Source organism: Acomys russatus, chromosome 2, assembly GCF_903995435.1.
Source record: "Acomys russatus chromosome 2, mAcoRus1.1, whole genome shotgun sequence".
Lineage (NCBI taxonomy): Eukaryota > Metazoa > Chordata > Mammalia > Rodentia > Muridae > Acomys > Acomys russatus.
In genome coordinates this window covers 10,800,764-10,827,933 of record NC_067138.1, presented here as the reverse complement: position 1 = coordinate 10,827,933, position 27,170 = coordinate 10,800,764, and the positions used below count along the sequence as shown (strand labels likewise).

General features: G+C 44.3%; 1 protein-coding gene across 1 annotated transcript in view; it reads right to left on the bottom strand.

The window, feature by feature from the left end:
• The window catches only part of Znf704 (zinc finger protein 704), a 165,242-nt gene that overhangs the window by 106,453 nt on the left and 31,619 nt on the right, over positions 1-27,170 (bottom strand). Inside the window, 1 exon segment of the mRNA XM_051158296.1 lies at positions 6,278-6,516. Coding sequence (XP_051014253.1) covers positions 6,278-6,516 — 239 coding nt within the window.

The following is a 27,170-nucleotide window of genomic DNA, read 5'->3' as shown; positions in this document are numbered from 1 at the left end:
ACACATGACCTCTTGTCAAATACTGAACTGTATCTTCAAAAGCTAATGGGATTCTAGAGATGGTTTTCAGATTGGCATCTAATTTGATTATTCCATTTTATCTAGCACGTGATCAAAGCTGGCTGTTAAAACCCCACACAACAATCGGCAGCACAATACTTTTGTTTCCTTTCAATGTAGCATGCTAGAGAGCTGCCCTTAGGTCTAGGAACAACTGGGGTCAGTTTTTCCTCTTCTCCTCACCATAGCTGGCTTGGCACAGAGTTCTTTAGCTTTGGGTTATAATTAGAAGTCAGTCATCACTTTACATAAGCAAACTGTAATTGCTGCTTGGGTGAAGTCCAACAAATTTGGCCATCAGTACTTCGGAAAAGGAAATGTCTGGCAAAAAACATAGTAACAAATGCCATGCTCAAACCGTCTAGATCAGCAGTTCTCAACCTGTGGGTCATGACCGCTTTGAGGGTGGAAGGACCCTTTCACGGAGGGTGCATAGCAGATAGTTATATTACAGCTCATAACGCTAGCAACATTACAGTTATGTGGTAGCAACAAAAATAATTTTGTGGTTGAGGTCACCACAATACAAGGAACTGTTATTAAAGGGTTAGGGTTAGGAGGACTGAGGATCATTCTCCAGATGATAAAACAGTGGCTGCCTAAGTGTGGGATTTTATTACAAGTTACAGCGCTATTAAGTAGTTTATAGCCTCACAGTTGACAAGGACAATACTTTTAATAGTCTCCCATAAACACAGAATCCCCATGGGGCCAGAAACTTCCATGTATATTTACATGTGCTCCTATGTGTTGCCTGACATTCCTGGGCCTTTCCACTCATTTATGCGATGGGAATTACGGTCCCTAACCACAGCATCTGTCATTTTTACCTCTCACATGGTGGCTGGGTTTGCACCTGTGTCTGTGGGGTAGGTTGTATACATCTCCCCCTTTAGGAGCCCCGAAGCCCATTTTGTGGCTCTGCTCTTGCTCACCGAGCTATTTTCTGACCTGGTTCTCCAGCCTCTTCCGTGACTCTGGGGATGAACTGGTAGTTTCAAGAGAAAAATAAAATAAAATAAGATCCATCCTCGTTAAATCAGCAAGTCATTTTCTATGGCTCACAGCCCAGCGGCCTCCCCTTCTACGTCACACTGTAGCTCAGCTGTCCATTTCTTTCATGTCAACTCTCTCCATTCCAGACCCAATACCCACGACAGCTGCCTGCCCTGGTGCAGCTCTGTCCTGACTGGTCTTCGTGTATCCATTCTTGCCCCTCCTGACCCGTGCTACAATAACCGGAGTGGCCTTTCCTAACGAATGCTTAGCATTGTTCCCTATAAAATCTTTTGATCATTTAAAAACACGTTTCGAATGTAACACAACCAATGCAACTCAACATGAACTGACCCCTGACTCTCCAGTCACAGGTGTCCACCAGCTGCTGAGGAACAAAGAAAACGTGTCACATCCATGGGATAGGGAGTTATTTCACGGTCAAAATACAAAGCCCCGCCATAGATAGCTCCAGTGCAGATGAGACCCGAAAGCACGGCCACTAAAGTCCTGTCTGTATTCTTAAAGCCTGCTCTCTTCAACTCTCCATAAAGATCAATGAAGCTTCTATTTTTCCCTCGGAGATACCTTAAAGATACTTAAGTTAGCTAACTCCATGCTCCGGATTCACAGCTGCTTTTACAGGAGGCCGGGCCTTAGCTTTGACTGCCACCTGCACAGGCAGCATCAACTCACCGCGCGCACGCTGCCCTCGACTCACATCAGCATTGCTAACCATGCTCTCCCGCCCACTCTCACTGAAGAGCAGTGAGAACTGCTCAGAGGACTTCAACTCTCCATCAGATCAACTCTCAGTCGGATCCACCCTCCTTACTAGCCCTCCCTGCTTCTTCCTGAGGCCCACCAGGCCACACCAGTCAGGTCCCACAGCCTCCACCCGCTCCAGGTGGCCCACAAGGGAGCTGCCATTCCTCTCCTGACCCAACAGCATGGCTCTTGGGGATACTTGAAGCAATAGCCATTACTGCTTGTGTTCATAGGAAGTTTGATTCTCTAACATAAGAAGCCCTGCCCTGACAGTCCAGGCTGCGGGTGAGCCACCTCTGCTCCAGCCTCGCGGCACAGAACACTCAGAACAGTGTTCCAGGCAGGAGAGCCAGCCGTAGGACAGTGCTGACTGACCCAGGGCCAGAGCTAGGCTTTAGAAGCATCTTCTGTACTTGTGTAGGTCCCAGCAATCACAAGCTGCTCCCAGCAGGATCAGGACAGCCAGGGCAAAGGCAAAGGCGGTCCTCCTAATGGACTGTGAGGCTGCTGACAAATTTCACCTACCCTTCAGCCATTACCTTCCCGCAAGCATTGCATGTATGCATTTCTTTCTTTTTTCTTTTCTTTTCTTTTTTCTTTCTTTCTTTCTTTTATGTTTTGAGACAGGGTTTCTCTGGGTAGCCTTGGCTGTCCTGGACTCACTTTGTAGACCAGGCTGGCCTCAAACTTAACTCACAGCAATCCATCTGCCTCTGCTTCCTGAATGCTAGGATTAAAGGCATGTGCCACCATACCCAGCTTATTGTATGCATTTCTTGTAAGCATTGCTTGTGTGCTTAATTCTGTCTTAGCTCTTGCTTCTCAGATGGCCAAGCTTAGCACATCCAGGGTAATAAATTTACACTTTCTGAAATCAGCAACTTTCAAACAGGCCTCCAGAAAACTGGCATTTTGTAAGAATTTGAGAATTAAACTCTCAGGTTTTAAGTCTCTCCTTCTCCGTACCATTCTTCTGTTATCTTCAAAGGGATGCTAATAACAAGAAAAATATCAGGCTTTTACATAGGTGTATCAAATAACCACTCTCCTAATATTAAAGCCTTTTCTCTAGTTATAAATTCACTCAGTTCTGATGAGAAGGCAGACAATACTAAGTAGTTTCTTAGACTCAGCTCCTTCTGTGTCCATCTGTCTGTCTGTACTGTAAGCTTCTGCAGGGGAGCGCCTCTCCTATTCATGTTCTAACAAGCTGTAGGTCACCAGTAGCAAGGACTCAATAGATACCTGGTGATGGAGGCAAGATGTGAAGCCAGGAAATGCAGAAGTGGGTCACAGAGATCAAGGCGGGACAGGATTCCCAGAGCTCCCTGGGAATATGGAAAAGCAATTAACATGCACCTGCTGTTTTTATTGTACGAACTATAGGAAATACACCTCAAGTTTTATTTGTATAAACTCAAGAAAGTAAGGGAAGATTAAATAAGGATCACTACAGGTAATATTAACTTGCCCAGGAGCTCTGCATCACTGACACTGACACCACAGCCTAAACCAATCACTCGCCTCTACCCAAACCATGGAGTCTGGGATTAAGAGGGTAAATTGTAGGAACTTGTGTAGACAGACATACACGTGTGGATTACACATGCATAGACGCATTAAATATAGGTCACAATTAATAACATATATAGACTTCCTCTGTCTAATACATTTCACTACACTCCAGACTTACTCAAACATCAACAGATATGGCTGATAGCTATAATTATATTTCCTTTTAGTAAGCAGAAAGAAAAATCTCATTCCTTCCCATCATGTGATTGAAAGTTTTCTTACACCAAGATATCAATCTACTCAAGATAGTCAAAAGTTGGCATTTACTAAATAACCTAATGACTGTAAACAAACAGAAGAAAATGTTTGAGAATTAGATTATTCTGCATAACTTGATTCTTTCATGACTATTTAATTAAAAAAGCAATTTGTTTCACTGAGTGTTAGCATGTTTATGATGATTACATTTTTACTGCAACAATGAAAACAAGTGTGTTGGTGCAGACCCCAGACAATGACACTTTAAGTAGCACTTCTCATAGCACATTAATTCATCTAAATTATACCTTGTCGGTGGGGAATTTTTTTTCCTACATGTTGATGATTTAAAACCCAATTAATTTCTCCCTGCTGTTTAAATGCTCACAATAGCACTGGCTTAAGCGGTGTGCTTTTGTGTGCATCTAATGACTGCAAAGAAGGAGACAGTCTGAAGACTAGCACTGGGGAAAAAGACAGGCAAAGATGTCTTCCTTCCCTCCTCCTTCACTAGTTTTTCCAGAAGGTACTAGAGTTGAAATCAAGTTAAAGAACAAATATGTGGGGCTGGGGGTGTAGGTGGGTTAGTGTGAGCTGGACGAGGACGCACAAAGCCTCGGTTCTCTTCTCAGGACGGCATGACCCGGGCATGGCGGCACACACCTGTAATCTATGCTCAGCAGGGGAAGGCGCGGTGACTGGGAGCTCCAGGCCGTATTTAGCTATCCTGTCAGTTTTAGGCCAGTCTGAGCTACATGAGACCCTGGGTAAAACCAAACCAAAGGGAGAGCCTACAACACTCTATGAGAATATGAAGTCATTCCAGGCCTTTTATTACATATGAAAAGACTCCATGGGGAAACGGTCTGCACAGTGGGTCCCACAGAGCAGAGCTCTCAGACGCTTTTCTGCTGACACGCCTGGGAAGAACATAAAAGCACTGCTCTTGTCATTTCACGTTGCCAGCATGTCATTTGTCCTCCGGGTCTGCCAAACTATACATATGAGTTGCCGTGTCTATCTGCTTCAGGCACTATAAATCATTTCACAGTGAAGCCACGGTAAAAAATAATCCTTAATAATTTAATTAAGTATTTTATGCAAAAATCATAGAAGAGCAAATAATAACAAATAGTTGAACAGAAGTAAAAGATATACAAAATTGGCAAGCAGAGGTTGAAGAAAACAAAGAAGCCTATAATTTTAAAACGCCTGACAATTTGGCAGCCGGATAAGGTAACATGTAATTTCCTAGAGAAGATATTCTCTCTGTTTAATAGGGGAAACAATGAAAATGCTAATTGACTGACTGTGGGCAGGAGGAAAAGGGTCACTCATTCCTGCCCCACAGGTACAGTTTTCCTCATGAGCTGTCAGAAATCACTCGAATAAACACACGACTTCTCAAGCAGTTGCTTATAAAGTTTCAGGATAATCATTCCTGGCATGAAACTGGAGTACAATGTTAAAAGTAAACAACCTGTCTGTCTGTCATGCAGACAGAGCACTCCCATTCCTTCCTCACCTGACACGAGCTCACAGACCCTCTAGAAGAAAGGGCACTGGGCACTGTTCTAGCCCAGAGACAGAACAAGAACCAAAGGATTCCAAGCCCCGCAGCTGGGGCTCCTACATAAGGCCTGGCAGAGCATCAGAAAGAGGAGTGGCAGGCCATGTGTGTATGCTCCACTCTGCCTCCATTCTGCCCTAAGAACACCCCTCAGCACTGTTAGATAGGAGTGAAAAGAAAGAGGAGAGGGGGATGGGGGGATAGGGGGAGAGCTGCAAGGAGAGAGGGAGGGGAAACTGCGGTCGGATGTATTGTATAAGAGAATACAAAAAGAGTTTAAAGAAAATTATGTGATAAACTCTCTCCACCAGGTTTTAATATAAATTTACCATGCAAGTGTACGTGTGTGCATGTGTGTGCCACAGAGTGCATGTGAACATCAGAATACAGCCTGAGTGTTGGGCCTCACTTTCTATCTTACTTGCAACAAGGCTCTATGATGTTCACTGATACACACACCAAGCCCATGAACTTCTGGCAGTTCTCAATTGCACGATGGGAAAAGCAGCATTACAGATGTGCACAGTATCACATCCATTTTATATGGCCTCTGGGGACTGGAACTCTGATCCTTATGCTTTCAGGTTGAGCGCTCTACCTACTGAGCCATCTCCTTTGCCCAGATAAATCTTGAAAAGATATACATGACATCAATTGGACATCACTGAGCATTTTTACACACTGAAGACTTTGTAGGTCACCAGTGACCTGTTTCACATAGTTATCTTTTTTTTTAATTAATTGATTATTAAACTCTCATTGCATAGTCCACACAGAAGAGGCCAGGGTTAAATCTAGCTTACAGTCATAATTTGCCAACCCCACAACTAGGATTTGAGCACATCTACCTTTAAGTGCCATCAACCTTACACCGTATGTTTCATTCTGCTAATGGTTTTGTATTTAACTCTGTCAAATAAATATCCAGTCACTTTTTTTCTAGAGCTACAAAAGTTTGAGCCGTGGCAGCTTCAACATCAAAGAAGCAGAGACAACTTGACAGACAACTCTTGCTAAGTCTAGACTCAGTGAAACAGAGACACAAGGTGGGGTGCACCTCATTCCTACTCATTTCCTGCAGCATGGGAACCAAATGACATGTCCTCTTACCTTGCTGGAGGGACATCGATATTGGAGGAAACCACTTTTCGCTTTTGCTCAAGAAGACAAATGGATCGAGTGTTTTCTTTTTCTTGGTCTAGGATCCAGTTGGCTTTTTTGGTGTCTGCTGTTTTCACATCTTCCTCCATGGCCAGTGGGAACAAGTGATGAGATATCTTCTTATTGGAGTCTCGTTTTAAGTCCTCTGATTGAAACGTGAAGGTCATTTCTCGCTTAAAACTCCCTACCTGCAAAATACAACACAGAAACTCTTAAAGCAGAGTCATAAGTTCTTCTCTGGCAGGTTGTAGTGACGCGAAACTACACTCTCTGCCATGTTGGTGGTGGCTGATTGTTTAGCTGGGGTAAATGCAACACAGACATAAACAACTAGCATTAAAAGGTATTTGAGGCCAGCCTGGTCCACACAGAGTGCTGCAGGACAGCCAGGGTTACATAGAGAGACCCCGTCTCAAGACAACAACAACAAAAATATCACAAACTCAAGAGATGCTTTTTTTTTTTTTTTTTTGCAAGACTTAAAAGCACTAGGTCTTTATGCCTTTAAGTTTTAAAACTATTTATCATGCTTAATAGCAGACAGCTAATATCAAAGGCAACTTATCTTTGGCTATTAATAATGACCTAGTTTTAATGAGTAAGGGATAAAACAAACATGAAATCAAAGCTCAGTGGATTAGATCCCATTATTCCCAATATTTGAACCACTGGGAAAAAGTAAACTAAAGTGAGGTTTTCATAAGGTAATTACCTTTTACGAATCAACTAAGCAGCAAATTAACTCAACTCTTGAGTCAGCAAGAAGTATCAGACTATCTGGTCTTCTGAAATCTACACTCAGTGAAGTACACTTTAAAATAAATTCACCAGGAAGATATTTCTCAAACAAATTATAAAACAGGCCATCCTCTCTGTAGGCTCAGTGCATTTTTACCCAGTTTTTTTCTGAAACACAAGCCATGTTTGCTTGTTTCTATTAAGTTTACATAAAAATTAAAAAGAAGACCTTAAACGTTTCTACTTATGAAATTGAAAGCCGTGAGCACAACACATCTTCAAGGTAAAATATGTTTACAATAGCAAGAGTGTAGTGTTAATCACTACAAATCCCCAGACCAAATGACAACTCAGCTACATGTATGTACCTGACAAGCACAGGACTTCTCCAGTTGAGGTCGTTAGCCTTCCCAGTGATGGAGAGTGGAGCTCAACTTAACTGGGCTACAAGGCCGACCACAGCCAGCTCCGTAGGAAAAGAACAGCCATTTTGGTGGTCTGCTAGCAACGAGTCACCACAGGTTTTAAACCGATTTAGGGAAGCACAGCAAGAGTCCTAGAAAAGTGAGCGTCACTGTAAGGTGCTGCTTTGATGACACTGTCATGCGGCAGAGGAACAAGAAAATGAGTGTTGGCTGGCAAAGGCAATGAATGCTGTAGGAAGTTATGGTCGGAACACAAACAAATTACAAAGATTCTAAATGTCTCTCACTAATCAATGCACTACATAACATTGTTTGTTTGTCTGTTTGTTTTTGCTTCAGGTGACAGGAAGGTGGTGTTTTACTTTTGTAGTGGCCTGTTCCTAGCTTGCACCAGGAGACTTTAGACTCTAGGCAACGAAAAAGGAGCAGAGAGGCCTTGGTGTGGATTATCAGTAGTGTCTCCTCCGCGCCAAGCATCACATCAATCACATATTAAGGAAGCTGTCCTCCAACAGTGTTAACCTGAAACAGTAACTGATGAGCCATGCCTCTCTCGGGGCCAGCTGGACTGTTGAAACAGTTTCCCATCAAAATTCCTAAGTTAAAAACTAGAGAAATGCAGCTTTTGTCCTCACAAGTTGAGAGAAAAATCCGAGACAAATAAATACAAGCAGAACCAATTTCCTACAGAAATGATGTAATAACTGTGTGTTATGCTCTTGGTGAAGGACACTTGGTAACGAGGGTAACAATACTCTATCTACTTCCTAAACTAAAACAACACTTGGTAGTAAGCAGAAATTTCAGCAACGGAATGAATTCCAGGGACAACTGACTCCTTATTTAAAAATGACTGGACTGATCAAAAGACTAAAATAACTACAAAAGTGAGAGAGATGTTAAATCACTACTTGGAAGAAGCACTGTCACTCTCAGCTACTGCAAATGAACACTGGGCCTGGTAAGTAAGAGAGGAGACAAGCAAAGCATTGCATCCTATTCATGGGCTTTCAAAGAGGTAACCGCGCAATGGCGGAGGGACTGATGGTTGCCTGGGGCGAGGAGTGGACACGCTGGCTGCCTGCCCGAGGTAGGGAGGGAATGCATGAGGTGGTGGGGACGCTTGACAAACAAAGCACAGCAGGATCTGCCCAGTGCGGAGTTTATGAAAGTCCACCACCAGTCCTCTTACAATGGGATCAAGGTTATGATCACACTGGTTGGAAGGGGCCACTGAGGAGGACAACCAAACCAGCAGCGACTTTGGTGTGGATGGGATGCACGCAAGAACCCCTAGACCAGAAATCTGGAGATTGTGAGACAAAGGCGTACACATGAACTTAGTACTGCTATGTGTAATTTTGTTTTGTTTTCTTTTTCAAGAGAGCGTTTCTCTGTGTAATAGTCCTGACTGTCCTGGAACTCTCTCTCTGTAGACCAGACTGGCTTCAAATTTAGAGATCTGCCTGCCTCTGCCTCCCGAGTGCTGGGATTAAAGGTGTGCACCACCACGTCTGGCTTTGTTTTGTGTACTTTTAAACACTGCTACAAGCAGTGACATGGCTCTACCCTGCATTGGTAAAACACAGCTAAAATCTAGAAGATCATCTTTGTAATTCATTCACCCGGAAAGGAACTTTTTACACTTAATCTGCTCAAAGACAAATTTCCCCCCTGTTTTCACAGCCCTAGTGTTCCTGCTGATCCACAAGGTGTTCTAAGTGTTTCTTTTTTTGAAGCTGATGTCAATTAATTAGGTGACTCATAAATACAAGCGAGTATTCTCTCAATGGAAATGGTGCCATCTGAGAAATTATTCTATGCTATGGCTCTAAACAGGCAAATAATTTGACAGATGACAGCTAGAAACAACAGTAACAAAAATGTGAATGGAGAGAAACCAGCAGTGGGGTGTGTGTGTGTGTGTGTATGTGTGTGTGTGTGTGTGTGTGTGTGTGTACACACACTTGTGAGCACATGCATCAAAGAAAGGTGGGCTAGATAAGTATCCAGAAGTGACAACAACCAGGTAGGTCAGCTGCTTCCGGAAAGGGTTCTAATTGGCAGGAAGCAGGTGATGTGACCCCTCAAAAATATGTGCCTGTTTATCTTACTGGAGCCTGTGTATCTTGCAAGCCGCCTGGTTCACCACAACCAACGTCTCTGAGTGGATAACAACAGGAAATGTAGTAACAGTGCTGGGGTAGCCTTAAACACACATCCAGGAAAACCTAAAGCTCTTAAGAGTTTTATACCCCCCTCCCCCCTTAGCATATGAAAACTCGGAAGGCAAAGGAAAGTGTCACACTCTAACCTGATTCCCTACAGCACTGCTGGCAGCAGAAACCCTGAGAGATGGGTAAGAATCTCCCTGGCAAGAGACTCACTGGCCTTCAAACACAGTTTTAACCATCTAAGGAAGGGAGCTGCCCTTCATCCTCGGGTCCAGGAAAAGCTACCAAGCTGGATGCCAGTAAGGCCGTGGGTGCAGTGAAACAGCAAGACGGAAGATGAGAAAGTCTAGGGGAAAAGTACAAAGCAGAGATTTTGGAAAAACTTTCCTATAAATTTCTCCCTTCCCCCCCCCCCGCCCCCCCGTGCAAAAAAAAAAAAAAGGGTTTCTCCATGTAGCCTTGGCTGTCCTGGACTTGCTTTGTAGACTAGGCTGGCCTCGAACTCACAGAGATCTGCCTGCCTCTGCCTCCCAAATCTGTGATTACAGGCATGGGTCACCATACCTGTAGTTTATTTGTTTTGTTTTGTTTTTTCAAGGCAGGGTTTCTCTGTGTAGCCTTGGCTGTCCTGAGCTCGATTTGTAGACCAGGCTGGCCTCGAACTCACAGCGACCCACCTGCCTCTGCCTCCCGAGTGCTGGGATTAAAGGCGCGCCTGTAGATTTTTAAGGACAATGTCTCCTGCACAAGAAAGTGCTATTGTGGCTGTTGCACATGGATGAGATGGGGGCACAGGATAAACTGTATTACCACAGGTGAGTCTACAATATCTGCATCTACAATAAATCTTTACTTTCAACTGCATTTTTAGGAAGGCCTAAGCTTATTAAGCAAAATGCCAATCAATAGCCTCTGGCCGCACTGCAACATTTTACTTTCCAAAGTTTCTATAGCATTGAAATGTATTTTCAGTTTCTGTTTCCCATTTTTCATTGCTTGATTCACACAAAAATACTTGCTTATTAAGGTTTCAACTGAAATGCATAGGGGAAAGTTTCTCGTTCTTCCTCAGTCCTCCTCATCCTGCCCAGCCAGCCCGCGCCTCCACAGAGCAGCTGTTAACAGCTTACCACAAAGCCTCAATTGTTTACAGTGTGGCAACTAGCTGTGTGTCTACACCAACTACATGGAGAACCGAGGTGTGGGCGCAGTTAGGCTGCATGTGTTCTTCAGACTGGCTGCTTGGCTGCACAGGCTGTCAAGGGCATCTCTGCATGACAGATCCACCACATTTCTGTATTTTGAACATCATATTTCATACAATATCTTTTGTCAGTTTCTTCAGGTTAAGGCACTCTTTATTTTTATTTTTTAATTATTAAAAATAATAAGCATCACAAGGTATCCACACTCCAACAGAGGTTAACACGTTTGTTCTCCATCTACTTAGAAGCACATGTAAGCTAAGGCCCACAGTGGACATGATTTTTCTATCTTTAAGGGATAAAACCCTATGTCCAAAGCCATATGTCCCAGAACATTGAAGACTAGAGGACTCATTTATTTCATATATAACAAAACACACACATATACAAAGACACATACGCAATGTAAGCAATAACATGGTAAGATCTGTACTTTAAAAACAGGAAATTTAAAATGATGAGGTTGGCTTTTTCGCTGATGAGAATCACAAAATTTCTAAGAGAACAATAATTATGCTTCTTTGGTGTTTTTATTTTAGTTTGGTGGTTTCTAGCTGGTTCAATTTTAGTTTTTGTTGTTTGGGTTTTTTGACACAAGATGTCACGTGTCCAAGCTGGCCTCCAACTTACAACGTAGCTAAACTAAGGATGACCTTGAACTTTTGATCCTCCTGCCTCTGCCTCCCAGGTGCTTGGATTTCAGGTCTGCACACCCATACTTAGAGTTTATGTGGTGCTGAGAATCAAATCCAGAGCCTTGAGTACGGTAGACGAGAACACTACCAACTGAGCTACATCCCTAGCTCCCCCTAGCTCTGTATGGTGAGAGGTTAAGTAAACTGTTTTTGTTTTGTTTTGTTTTCTTTAGATAATTTATTCGGATTACATCTCAATTGTTATCCCCTCACTTGTATCTTCCCATTCCCCCTCCGTCCCTCTTTCATCCTATTCCCCTCCCCAGGTCTGTGACAGAAGGGAACCTGGACCTCATCCCCCACTATAAGATCACAGCCTATCAGGTCTCTTCCTGGTTGCCTGCCTATTCTTCCTCTGAGTGTCACCAGGTCTCCCCACCAAGGGGAAGTGGCCAAAAAGGGGGCACCAGAGTTCATGTCCAAGTCAGTCCCTGCTCTCCACACACATTGTGGAGAATGTGGTGTCCATTTGGCTAGATCTGGATAGGGGTTCTAGGTTTACTGCATGCATTGTCCTTGGTTGATACAGTAGTTTGAGCTGACCCCACTGGGTCCAGATCTGCCAGCCTTGATGGTCTTCTTGTAGGTTTCTAGGACCCTCTCAATTCTTTTATTTCCCTGTTTTTCCTTACCTCTCTCACCTAGCGTCCCAATAGGAAGTCTTAAATACTACTGATAGGAGCATACAGAGTTTAGGAGGCTAACCTGGAATAACGAAGCTGAATCTGTGTACAAATAGAGCAACTCTGCATGTAAGTAGAGGGGAGAGAGAACACACAAAGATGTTCATCACAGAAATGCTTACAGTGTGTTAAAAAGGTATGAAAATATTTATCAAGTCAAATATTATCAGTCAAATGTGCACAAATAAACGCATGGAGAGAAACAAAATATAAGGCCACAAAAAGGATATTACAAATGAGCGTATGTAATATGACCTCAGAGGACTGTGTATAGGTGAAAGAAGAAACCAATTTAAATGCTAACAAATGTATTCATTAGTAACAAATGTACTTATCAGCCAAGTTTTCTATCTTGTTTATAGTTTTCAGTATCCACATATAATTTGGTATATTAAAACTTGTATTATTCTATAGTGAAAAAAGACATTTTCATATATATATATATAAAAGCTTTCTTGTACTGGTTTTATATATATATAAAAGCTTTCTTGTACTGGTTTTCCATGATTAATATATATATATTTTTGAAGCCTTTTAAATCACATACATTGCTCAAGTGACACTGTTTTCCTGTGAGTCTCTAAAATGCTGATCTACAATAAACTCCACAGTCAGTAAAATAATGGTATATCTGTCAATAGTTAATCATAGGACAAGACTATTGATGCTTTTTTGGCTTCTGACAGCAGCTTTCTCATCAATCTCCGCCATAGTTGGTACTGAATGAGAATTTGCTGCAGCCAACAGGGATGTCTAAGCATACGGAGATAAGCCATGGATGGGTTAGAGAGATGCCTCAGCCAACAGGAATGTTTGGTAAGTATACGGAGATAAGCCATGGATGGGTTAGAGAGATGGCTCAGCCAACAGGGATGTCTGCTAAGTATATGGAGATAAGCCATGGATGGGTTAGAGAGATGGCTCAGCCCGGAAAAGCTAGGCTCACAACCAAAAAGATAGTCATGAATGAGTCCCTCTTGTTGATAATTCCCTAATTCTACCGCTGCATTAGCTAACAGTGTTGATCGGTCTTGAACAGACCACTGTCCGTTGTGTTCTTCATCCATCAGAACATTAATAATCAGGTAAGGATTCCTTCTATGATCTTGGAACTTGGTTCTTCATGTTTTAAACACCGCTGCACGAATGAGTCTTTATTAGTCATTCATTCTCCACCTGAGCAGGATATCCAGTGGGGTTCTGTTGTTTAGCTTACATATTTCAGGTATATTTTTCAGAGGCTTTAAGTCATACTTGACAGGTAAGGTAGTCAGTTTGCATGTGGATTTTGGTTTTGCTTTTGAAAACAGTTCTTTCAAATCTGCCTGCCTTAGCACTCTTTTCTTGAGTGGCATCTTTATCAAAGTAATCAGGAAATTATTTGGTTAAGCTAGAAAAAGTATGTGATAAATGATAACATGTGTTGGGATATCTTTTTGCTGAAGACAGACTGTCTTGTTTCTTCTTCCATTTCTCCTTTATACTCTTTGGGTCCGTTCAAAAGAGTCTTTCTGTTGTGCTACAGACTTAGTTTTTTGAGGTTTAGAAACAGAACTGGGTTTATCATATAAAGCTATGAACATTTCGTAAATTTTTTTTTTTTTTTTACAAAACAACATTCTTTTTTGTATTATGTCATAACATGGGGAGTAAACCTTTTTGTCAGGAGCCACATTCACATGTATGTTGTGTCACGGAAAATTATCGGATTTGTGTGGCTTTCTTCAGCTTTTGAGGCTGGGAAGTCCAAACTCAAGGATGGAATGGGTTTGGTGTCTGGTCTGTCCTTTACAGGTGACACTGTCTCGGTGGCCATGGAATAAAGTACTGCCTCTGTTGGAACAAGGTCAATTGTCTTGACATTTGGATTTTTGAGTATATGCTCAAAGCATAGGGGAAGCAAGATAATGTGTTTCACTGGACGGGGTGCCCTGACTCAGTCAATTCTGGTTGACTCACTTTCTTTTGTAATGAAGTCATTCACCTCTGTAGGGTATTTTCTCGCCTGTTTAATAGAATCTGCTGAGTAGTCTGTAGAATACATGAACTTGTTAGCTCTGCTTTCATTTTGATCTATCCCATGGCAGATCTCCTCCTGTTTCTCCTCTACTACTCTCGTATATGTATTTCTTAAAGGAATAATAAATTACTTCAAATAATGCACCCACTGGGACTATTAGGTCCCTTGTCCACTAGCATCCCTGAGTTACCCTGTACTAAGTGAGCCTCCTCCAGCTCCTGCTTCCACACATAGGATCTCTCCACACCTCCCTCCCCCTCCCCTCCCACTCTCCCCCTCACACATCACACACACTCTCCCCCTCACACATCACACACACTCTCCCCCTCACACATCACACACACTCTCCCCCTCACACATCACACACTCTCTCCCCCTCACACATCACACACACTCTCCCCCTCACACATCACATACACTCTCCCCCTCACACATCACACACTCTCTCCCCCTCACACATCACACACACTCTCTCCCTCACACATCACACACACTCTCCCCCTCACACATCACACACACTCTCCCCCTCACACATCACACACACTCTCCCCCTCACACATCACACACACTCTCTCTCCCCCTCACACATCACACACTCTCTCCCCCTCACACATCACACACTCTCTCCCCCTCACACATCACACACACTCTCCCCCTCACACATCACACACACTCTCCCCCTCAGACATCACACACACTCTCCCCCTCACACATCACACACACTCTCCCCCCCCTCACACATCACACACACTCTCCCCCTCACACATCACACACTCTCTCCCCCTCACACATCACACACTCTCTCTCTCCCCTCACACATCACACACTCTCTCCCCCTCACACATCACACACTCTCTCCCCCTCAGACATCACACACACTCTCCCCCTCACACATCACACACACTCTCCCCCTCACACATCACACACACTCTCCCCCTCACACATCACACACACTCTCCCCCTCACACCACACACACACTCTCCCCCCTCACACATCACACACACTCTCCCCCTCACACATCACACACACTCTCCCCCGCACAACACACACGTCCTCCCCCTCAGACATCACACACACTCTCCCCCGCACACATCACACACACTCTCCCCCCCACACATCACACACACACACTCTCCCTCCCCCTCACACATCACACACTCTCCCCCTCACACATCACACACACTCTCCCCGCACAAACACACACTCTCTCCCCCTCACACATCACACACACTCCCCCCCCCACACACCACACACACACTCTCCCCCTCACACAGCACAACACTCTCCCCCTCACACATCACACACAGCTCCCCCCTCACACAACACACGCTCTCCCCCCACACATCACACACAGCGCCCCCCTCACACATCACACACTCTCTCCCCTCACACATCACACAACTCTCCCCTCCCACATCAAACACCTCTCTCCCCCTCACACATCACACACACTCTCCCCCTCACACATCACACACACTCTCCCCCTCACACATCACACACACTCTCCCCCTCACAATCACACACACACTCTCCCCCTCCCATCCCTCCCCCTCACACATCACACACTCTCTTCCCCCTCCACACATCACACCACCACTCTCCCCCGTCACACACATCACACACTCTCTCCCCCTCACACAATCACACCCTCCTCCCCCTCACACATCACACACACTCTCCCCCTCACACCACACATCACACACTCTCGCCCCCTCACACATCACACACCACTCTCTCCCCCTCACACATCACACCACTCTCTCCCCCTCACACAATCACCCCACTCTCCCCCCTCCACACCTCACAACCAACTCTCCCCCTCACACATCACACCACCCACTCTCCCCTCACACATCACACACACTCTCTCCCCTCACACATCACACACACTCTCCCCCTCACACATCACACACTCTCTCCCCCTCACACATCACATACACTCTCCCCCTCACACATCACATACACTCTCCCCCTCACAGAATCCCTCCACACACATCACATATATCATACACACTCCCTCACACAGAATCCCTCCATATTACACACACACACACACACACACACACACACACACTCCCACACAGAGAATCCCTCCACACATCTCTCTCTCACACACACACACACACACACACTTACACACACACTCTCTCTCTCCACACACACACACAGAGAATCTCTTGAACACATCATAAACAAACACATCCCTCTCTCTCTCTCTCTCTCTCTCTCTCTCTCTCTCTCTCTCTCTCTCTCACACACACACACACACACACACACACAGAATCTTTTGAACACATCACAAACACACCCCCATCACACACACACACACACACACACACACACACAGAATCTTTTGAACACATCACAAACACACCCCCAACACACACACACACACACTCCCCCATACAGAATCCCTCTACACATGTCACACACACATTACCCAGGGTAATTTCTTTCAAGAGAACAAAGATGTTCAATTATATGAAAATACTACCAATTACCAATTACCAACCGACAAATAAAACTCAGAATTTTTACTCCAGTGAGCAGCTTTTGTTGTTCTGAAGAAAATAATCAGCGCATGTATAAATACAATGCATTTGGGGAAACTGTAATTTTTTTTTAAACAACAAGTTCAGAGCATCTTGGATTCCTACTACAGTCTTGGATGCTGTAAATGTTGTCCTCAGATCAGCACTAGAGAGCATCCATCTTTCTTGATCAAAAAAACAAAACAACAACAAAAAAAACCTGGCTTCCAGAGAAATGATAGCCACACATGCCACAAAGAAGGACAGTGCTAATACTGCCCACATACTTCACTCATCCATTGTGACCCAAGAACACTGTAGCTGGCTTTCCTCCTGACACATTCCCTCTGCGTTTATAGGACTGAGATGCCAAGGAGTATGTGTCAACAGCGACTTGCAATTATGTTACTCATCCCACCCAGTCAGACGTGGAGCTGGCGCAAGAACAACCGCATTTCCAGGAATAATCTATAGAAAGCTAAGCCAGCTGCTTTCTAAGACTTTCTGAATAATAAGAAAGTATTACAGAAACTCTCAGAGACAGCATGAAGTTCAAGCCACAAGGAAATACAGTAGGGAATGGGCCATGAAGGCACGTGAGTGGGTCCCCTAACAACCCCTTGAGATCTCACCACAAGGTCTCCTGGCAAACTTCTAAAAAGAGTTATTCTATTCCTGATTACAGGTTACACTCGGATTTATTTCTAGAACTTTCTTTCCTAACACACACAGTTTCCACGTTTGGTGTCCAATGATGACATGTCACACACACCGTGAGGAAGCTGCAGTCAGCCTAAGGCAGGCAGCAGATGTTCCTACCGTGCACATACAACATTCACACAAAACATGCTTACACATAAAAATAAAAACAAGTCTTTAAGAAAGTAAGTGTTCTAGTAAGACTCTAACTAGGACTCCGAGTCAAAGAGTCCTCTAAAAGATACCTCTAAAAACAGTCAAGAGACCTCTAGTCTCTTACTTGAGATTAATTCCTTCAAATTCACAGAAACATAGGTTAGAGGGCAAATCTCCCCAGCTCTAATGAATATCTGTAGTAAAACCACTTTTAAAACAATTGCTTCCATAGTAGCCCTTAATTTTTTGTTTGTTTGTTTGTTTGTTTGTTTGTTTTTCAAGACAGGGTTTCTCTGTGTAGCCTTGGCTGTTCTAAACTCACTTTGTAGACCTGGCTGGCCTGGAACTCACAGCGATCCACCTGCCTCTGCCTCCCAAGTGCTGGAATTAAAGGTATGCACCACCATGGCCAGCAACTAGCCCTTAATTTTATTACTCCCTTGGCCTGCTGAATTTCTGCTGCGTGTTCTACATAGATCCAGAATAAGTGACCTGTGACAACCAGGCTGGTTTGGTGGCAGTATCCACAGTGTCAGAGGTCAAGCAGAGGGGTGGGACTGGAGGCCTGTGTTAGGTTTGGAGTCAACACTCTCTCCGTCACTAGTGTTACAGTGCCCAAGTCACTACCACGAGCGTGCACTTACTATCCCGACAGGTTACTAGCCAGTGAGGCATGACTTGGCTTGCTGAGTTGGAGATGAGTCAGCAGCATGCTTCGGACGGAAAAGCATTGCACAGCTCTCTAGTGGACAAGACCTGGCTACGGTTCAGGCCTTCTATTAACATTATGTAAGTGTTTGGTTTTGGTTTTAGATCCTTTTAGAAAAGCCTTGAACGGGGTGGGGGTGGGGGGCTGGGCGTGTCTGTAAAGCCCAATGTTAAATTCAAGCTCGGCTAACTTCCTCTGTTTATCTTTTCCAGCCAAATAGAAGAACAAAGGGGAAATCAGCATTATTATGGGCCAATCTTGTTTAACTTTGGAATGCAGAAATCTGATCTTGTTTGCTTTCATTTACCTTATACTCTGAGCCAATCGCAGGTACTCACCTGGTCAAGTCCTTTGGGCTTGACCTGCAGACTCTGTCTATAATGCAGGTATGTCCCAACACCTACACAGTCAGCACCCAGTCAAGCATACACAGTGTCCCCTCAATCTCTGCTTCCGTCTCTGCCCTATGTTCTCTGTCTTTTCGTTATCACAGGGTAGTCTCTTCCCTTGAACCGTCAGATCATGGTTCTCCTTGCTCAGAACACTCCAGTTATGCCCCTCCCCACTGTCCCAGGATGAGTAAAAGCCAGCACTCTGCAGTGACCTCCAGGACCTCACCTGAAACTACATGTATCCAACTTTCTATCTTTTCCCTCCCTCTCCTTTCTATCCTGCTATAATTTAGATCTATACTGTCATCACAAAGTCCCATACCTGAAAGGCTTGGTCCCTAGGTGGGGACTGGCACTGCTGAGAAATCGTAAATGTAAGAGATGAGGCCTCACCCAGGTCTTCACTGTAGGCACGCCTTTGAAGGTCAGACTGTCCCTGGGCCCTCCTGCTGTTGCTTCTTGCCCATTCCAGGGGGATATGAAGGGGCTCCCTTGCTACACACTCCCACAATGTTTCAAAACAGCATGGCGACCCAAACAATCTGATCACCCAAACATGGGCTGATACCACCAAAACTGTAAACAAAGATAAATTTAGTGTCTCCCTGGACACAGTGTACATACCTGAAACCTCAGCACTCAAGAGGATAAGGCGAGAAAGCTGAAGAGTTCTAGGCCAACCTAGGTAACACAGCAAGAGTCTGTTTTAAAGAAACAAACTCAATGGCAAGTTGACCAACAGACCATGTACCACATCTCTTGACCACGCAGCCACACCACTGCATGGGACTTTGCACTGCTGCTCCAATTCCCTAAAAACATTCCTCCTTCAAATGCCACGGGCTGTTTCCTCACTCGTTCTCCTTTACTCAAGTCTCTCCAAGGGACAGCAACCATGACACACCGTTTAAACAGCCAAAGTCCTTTCCCACTTACACACTTAATTCTGCTCCATCCTATGGACCACACCATTTTTATTTTATTACAGCCTAGGGTGGGCTGTTGGATCAGAACAGTAGCTCTGTGAGGAGAGGACAGTAGGCATTTTATGCTTTAGGGGCAGATGCGTTGCCAGGACTAGCAAGGGGAGTGTCCAAAGCATGGCCATCTTTCCTATGGGATAACCAAGGGGAGTTCCAGGGGGCTGCAGCATTACACAGCAGCCCACCTATGGACGTCCAAGGCAAGCAGACTCCAAGTTCACACAGTTGGCAAGTGAAAGGTCCCAGAAAGCTTCCATCTCAAAGCAACATCCGAAGCTGCAACTGTGAAAGAGTGAACTGTACATCGCGTAAGAGAACAACATGGCCGCCATGTACCTTCTGTAAGTTTTCAGCTTCATTTTATGGAGAACTTCATCTCTGGAACTGCAGCCCTTTTTATAACAACATCTATATGAAAAAGGAGTTTGCTTGGTTGTTAAATTACATGATTCTCAACCTTTCTATCAAGTATCTGCAGGTTAATACAGGACAACACTTCAGAAAGATATTAAGGCAGAATTTTAGAATGAGTCACAGCTAATATAACAAAAACTTCAATATTGCCAGGAGTAAGGCTTAGGGAGCATAAGGACCAGCTGGGCCCCAGTTATGCCGCTGTTTCTTGCATCTGTCTACGGCTCACAGTGAACTCAGCCCATTCATTCCCATAGTGCACTCTACCATTTACAAACAATAATAAAATAAATGATAATAAAAGCCATTTGTTTTTCTATCATATTTGTAGAAATGGAGGCCACTTTTCTCCTGAGGGGCAGCTAGTCTACACAGAGCTATCCATAGGTGGCCACAGACAGCTTTGCTGGTAGACAGGCAGAGCCATTTCCAGGGAGCTGGGACCCAGTCACCTCTTCTCCCTGAAGCCTGCAGAACTCCCTACCAGTGGGGCCCTTCTGGGGACCACAAACTTACAGAGCCTCTGGGAGAGTCATGCCTCTCTCCCCGGTGCACGCTCTACTCTGTGACTGCCAGTCTAAACTCTGTGGGCTCCTATCCAATCCTAGGCATGAATACAGTCAGAGAGGAAAGTCATGAGAACTGAGGCAGGATTAGAGTTTCAAAAGCCAAACCATCATCTGCAGCTGCCTTAGGTCAAGGCACACCTTTAGAGATGAGTGTTCCCTAACCAAAACACCCATATCAGAGACGTGGTTTAACCACGCACTGACAAATATACTTCTTCTCCTATTGGTTTGTTTGTTTGTTTGTTTGTGAGGCAGAGCGTGTTGAGACAGGGCTTCTTTGTGTAGCCCTGGCTGTCCTGGAACTAGCTCTGTGGACCACTATGGCCCCAAACTCAAAGAGATCCCACTGCCTCTGGCCCTGCTGGGATTAAAGGCACACACCACCATCACCTGGAACAAATATACTTCTGATACAAATAAATAAAAGGTCAAAACAGCCAGGTGTGGTGGTGCAAACCTTTAATCCCAGCACTCTGGGAGGCAGAGGCAGGCGGAACTCTGTGAGTTCGAGGCCAGCCTGGTGTACAAAGTGAGTCTAGGACAGCCAAGACCACACAGAGAAACCCTGTCTCGGAAAGCAAAACAAACAAAGTCACCACAATCCCCACTCCACCCTTTGGTGCTCAGCCTTGAACCTAGGGCCTCGGACATGCTAAGAGCATTATAAAATTTCTCTGGGTACAAACAGGGCCAAGTGAAGAGATCCAGACTCCAATTTTAATTAGATGCAAATGCAAGGCAGAAGAGCAGCTCAGACCTGCAGAGGAGAAAAATATAAGGAGTCAGGAAGGGGAGGTCGCAGGAAAGGTGAAGTGAAGGAGAGAGGGTGCCCTAGCTTGCTTTCTGATGGTGTGATAAACACCATGCCCAAAGGGAGGAAGGGGGGAAAGGGTTAATTTGGCTTACACTTTTAGTCACAGTCCATCACAGAAGGAAGCCAGGGTAGGAGAAGACACCCTGCCATGGAGGAACACTTTTTACTTCCAGGCTTCCTTGGGCTTGCTCAGCTTCCTCTCTTACACAGCCCAGCCTGCCTGCTTAGGGATGGCCCGGCCCACAGGAGGCTACACCCTCCTGCATTGATTAACAATTAAGAAACTGCCTGATAGACATGGCCACAGGCCAATCGGATCTGGGCAGTTCTTCAAACTGAGGCTCCGCCTTCTTCTCAGGTTTATTCAACTTGATAGCTGAAGCTATTTGGGGGAGGGTGGTTGCAGAGACTAGGAGGATGGAGGGAGGAGGGAAGAAGAGATGCCAGTGACAGGGCTCCCGGCACCCTCTGAATCCCTGGCTACAGCCTGTGTCTAGGTTTGAACACCTGACTCTCTCCTAAATCACATTTTCCTACCTACTCCAATTGCCTCCCTTAAAAAAAAGAAAAAAAAAAAAAAAAATCGGGATGAGAGGGAGTGAGCAAGGGAGTTGATGTGGTTTCAACTTCTTCAAGCCAAAAAGCTGGACTGACTAACCTAGTTTAATTTACTTGGAAGTAAGCTAGGGCTGGTGGCACAGGCCTATAAATCCCAACTGTTCCAGAAGCTTTGGAAGAAAAACTGTAAGTTCAAGACCTGCTGGGACTATAGCCTGAGTAACTTCCAAAGACCACGTTTCAAAATGAGTTGTTTGTTTGATTGATTTTTAAAGAGGTCTGGGACCGAGATGTTGACAGTGCATACCTCTAACCACAGCACTCAAAATGCAGAGGCTGGCTGACCCCGGTGAGTCTGAGGCCAGCCTGACCTACACAGAGAATTCCAGGCTCACCCTGCTACACAGAGACACCCTATCTCAATCAATCAATTAATGAAATCAATCCATGAAAATTCAAAGAGGGTGGGCCATCTACTTCGTGGTAGAGTGTGTGCCTAGCGTGCAGAGGCTCCAGATTCAAGCTCCACTTCCCACAAAGCCCTAGAAATAGACGTTTTCAAATTCATCCGTGATTCTTAGAGCCTCGCACACCATTTTAAAACTTGAAGACCACATTAGAAGCAAAATTAAGAAAAAGAGAATGTGGGTTTCTAAAGTCTCCTCTTTCAATACACATCACATTTACAATTTATCATCTCTTTGGGCAGTCAACAACAAAGGAAATTAAGAACAAACTGAAAAGCAATGAACTCACATTTCAGCTTGGATTATGTTCTTAATTCACAGTTAGTTGAGTGTTTTACTAACTGAACAGATGACTAAATAAAATCTGTTAATCAATGCAGTTAGTGTATCAAAAAATTAAACAATGCACATTAGAATAAATCTGTGTATCTGTTCATCATGAACATAATGCTCTACAGTATAGGTCTGACTTGTGTAGAACAGAGCAGATGGGAAACCAAGCAGGAAATATCCCTTACTTTAACAGACTTCATGAAGAGAGAGACTTAAGGCCCCGAGCTGCCTCCTCTGATCTAACTAAGTGGACAAAGGTCTCAAGACAAAATGGAGAGTTCCATATTGGCTGTGTAGTTCGGTGGTCGGAGCACAAACTTAGCATAAATGAGAACCTGTTGTGATTTCCCCAACTTGGCCAAAGGAAAAAGAAAGCTAGGAGGTTCTGCCCTCCTTCCGTGGACTTTTGAGTTGCTAAACCATAATAAATATGCAAATGTTTGTGTCCATGGAGGTATAAAAAGCAAATACAAATCCAGACACATCTCTCTACAGCTCTGCTCCACTGTTTGTAACTGACTGGTACCATATATGAAGCTGGGATTAAAAAAATATATTTATTTTCCCTTTCTTCCCTCAGTGTTCTAGAAACCTGGAGACAGGAAATAAGGGAGGGGGGGGGGAGAAGAAGAAGAAGAAGAAGGAGGAGGAGGAGGAGGAGAAGAAGAAGAGGAACAAGAAGAGGAGGAGGAGAGGGAGCTAGCGCAGATGAGAGAATAAAACTCACCTACTGTCATTAATGCTTCTGCATTGAGGGAGCTCATGAAGGCCACCAGGAGTGCCTGGCCACCATCCATTGTTGGTCTACCTACACTCAGGAAACAGGCGCTATAGTGTGTCATGTGTCTGAGCAGAAACAGGAGGGAAATCCTGCTACTTTGTCTCTGTATGTTCCTCCACCATCAGATCAGTGGACCATACATTTAAGTTTTCCTCAGAAAGGACGAACGCCAGCTAGAAAACAGTGTTTGCATTCTCAGCTGCTCTCTATGAAGTAAGTGCTGCCTTCGTCACAACACAAGACCCTCACCAAAGACTGCTCAGCATCCTCACAGAAATTTACCTTCACTGTGCATCACCACAAACAATGCAGAGCTGACTTTCCACTGATATTTCTCATATTTTTGACCTATTATCTGACTAAACATGTAGTTTTTTTGAAGTAAAAAGCATAGAACATTTTTAATTAAAATGAAGTTTTATCCCATACAAAACAAGGCAAATTGATCTAATGTTTAACATTTCTATATTCTCTGCAGCAAAAAAAGTACTCTTATGAGGCAAGGTAATTTCTTGATATACGTAATAAGTCTTTGCATTATTATACATAGTGTGAGCATTCATGTAATAAACATGTAGTTTTTAAAACCAGAACATCAGGATATGATTTGATTGTCACTGTGCTGGTACTGAATAGTGGCTGGATTGTAGGTGAAGAAAGCCACTCTTTCTGGAGCTCATTGGTTTTCTTTTCTTTCTTTCTTTTTTTTTTTTTTTTTTTTTTTTTGTTTTTGTTTTTTTTTTTTTTTGTTTATTTGTTTGTTTGTTTTTTCGAGACAGGGTTTCTGTTTAGCCTTGGCTGTCCTGGCCTCGCTGTGTAGACCAGGCTGACCTCACATAGTGATCCAACTTCCTCTGCCTCCCAAGTGCTGGGATTAAAGGCCTGCGCTACCACGCCTGGCTGGTTTCCTTACACAAGGAGAATTTAACATTTGTCACCCACATCATGACCCAGCAAGTAGGCTCTCATCATATGTGTGCCCTCAATCTTGTACTTCTCAACTCTCAAAGCTGTTAGAAATAAATTCTGTAGCTGAGTGCAGTGTCACCCGCACAGACTTACTACAACAGCAGCATTCTCCTAAAAAGCACAAACTCCTGATAGCCCAAGTATCTGAATGACAGTTGGCTGCCTGGCATATATTTATCACATATCCCTCCACAGAGCAAATGATTAATGTGTTTATAAATTGTAAAGGCCACGTAGCTTGTTTAGAACAAGTTGAAGCCTTTTGCAAATGTGTTAGCTGTCTGAAGGATATTCCACCAGAACTAAAGCATGCCTCGCTGTACTTCACTCCCCGGCTTCAAAAGGCAAATAAGTTCTTTACAGCCAGAAACGCATATATTCTTCCAGGAGATCAACAGACAAGTGATAGACTCTATATAAACACCTTCTGTATCTTTGTGTAACACACAATTTCACAGTGTATGTTAATACATTAATTCCCAGCTAAAGCACCTCTCAATTTTCTTATTTAAAGATCATTTTCAGTGGATTCTTCATCCAATAAACGATATAAAAGATTTCAAAGAAGATAAAAACTCTAAAACTTGAATATTTACTCCAACTCACACATACACCAGTCTCCTTTTCCAGAAATTATGAGGAATAAAGATTTTTTTTTTTTTTGATAGACCTTTGAAAAAAAGCATTTGCTTGAAAAGTTGTCATTCACTCAACAAATATTTTCGGTAGGTATTGTAGGTAACATGGTATAATAGTGGTGTGTGTTGGTGTTGTTGTTGTTGTTGGTGTTGGTGTTGTTGTTGTTGTTGTTGTTGTTGGTGGTGGTGGTGGTGGTGGTGGTTTATGACAGAACTTTTCCTGAGGAGATACAACACACATATCTACTCCAGGTAGGCTGCCTATGGCATAACAAAGTACGGAAGCCACTAAAGTCCAACTTGGTGAGCCAATGGGTTTTATTTACACAAATACTACAAAGGGGCTATTTACAGGAGGAGAAATGACTCACTGACAGCGGCATCACCAAAGCCCACACCAGCATGGGTGACAGCCCACAAAATCTGGGACCCTGGAGCACACTGCACAGCCCACAGGCTGCTCTACAGGTTGGTGAGTCGTTTCCAAATGGCTCTGGTCTAATCCTCTTCCAGTAGCTGGCTTGGCTTCAGCGAGTCTTCTGTGTGGCTTGTCCTGTCTGAGGGAGACTCTCAGTTTCATTGCTTACTCTAGGAGGAAGGGGTTCATTTCAATCTCAGAGGAAATGTTTTTGACTGCTTGCATACTCCGTGTGTGTGTGTGTGTGTGTGTGTGTGTGTGTGTGTGTGTGTGTGTGTTGGTTAAAAGTCTCACCCACCGATAACCATCACCATAGAGATTAGGTTTCAACATATTAACTTGTCTGTGTTATAAATATTTACCCAAATTCCTCCCCAGCACAGAGACAACAATGAATTTACTGTGGTGTCAGGATCCAACCAGAATTGAAGAACCTAAGGCAAGAGCCAACATGCTTTTAAAATAAAATTATTGTTATTACTGTATCCCATTTTGGAGCTTGCTGGAGGGCTGGAGAGAAGGTTTGGGCAGTGAAATAGCAGCACAGAGGCCTGAGTTCAAGCCCAAGCACTCTCGTGGTGGTGTGTGAGTTTGTAATGCCGGATCTGCAGAGATGGAGACAGGTGGCCTCCTGGATTTGCTGGACAGTCAGCCTAGGTGGATAGGTATGCTCAGCTCCCTTGGGGGGGGGGGGGGAATAAATAAACAAATTGGCTTGAGAGAGCTCAGCAGATCAGAGCACTCCTTGCTCTTGCAGAGGTTCCCAGCACTCCCATGGAGATTCACAACTGTCTGTAATTCCATCTCCAGGGATCCAGGCATCTCTTCTGACCTCCATGGACACTGCACTCATATGGTACACAAATACACATACAGGCTAACTGCCATAGCACAAACAAAATCTTAAAAAAAAAAAAGAACAAGAAGAAGGAGGAGGAGGGGGTGAAAGTGTGGTGGTGCTGGTAGTGGTGGTGGTGGTGACAGTGGTGATGGTGATAGTGGGTGGTGGTGGTGGTGGTGACAGTGGTGATGGTGATAGTGGGTGGTGGTGGTGGTGGTGGTGGTGACAGTGGTGATGGTGATAGTGGGTGGTGGTGGTGATGGTGGTGGTGACAGTGGTGATGGTGATAGTGGGTGGTGGTGGTGGTGGTGACAGTGGTGATGGTGATAGTGGGTGGTGGTGGTGGTGGTGGTGGTGACAGTGGTGATGGTGATAGTGGGTGGTGGTGGTGGTGGTGGTGGAACTGTGAATGAAATACCCCCTCCTTCCTCCCCAAAGCTGCTTTTGGGTCATGGCACTTCATCACAGCAAAAGTAACTCCAACTAAGACAACTGTAACCCCAGTGATGGGAGAGGTAGGACAGGAGGGCTACTAGCCAGCAGCCTTCATCCACAGTAAGACCCTGTGTAAAGAAAGGTAACTTTTAGTCTTCTGATGTAATTGTCATCTCCAAGGCTTTCTGCCTCTG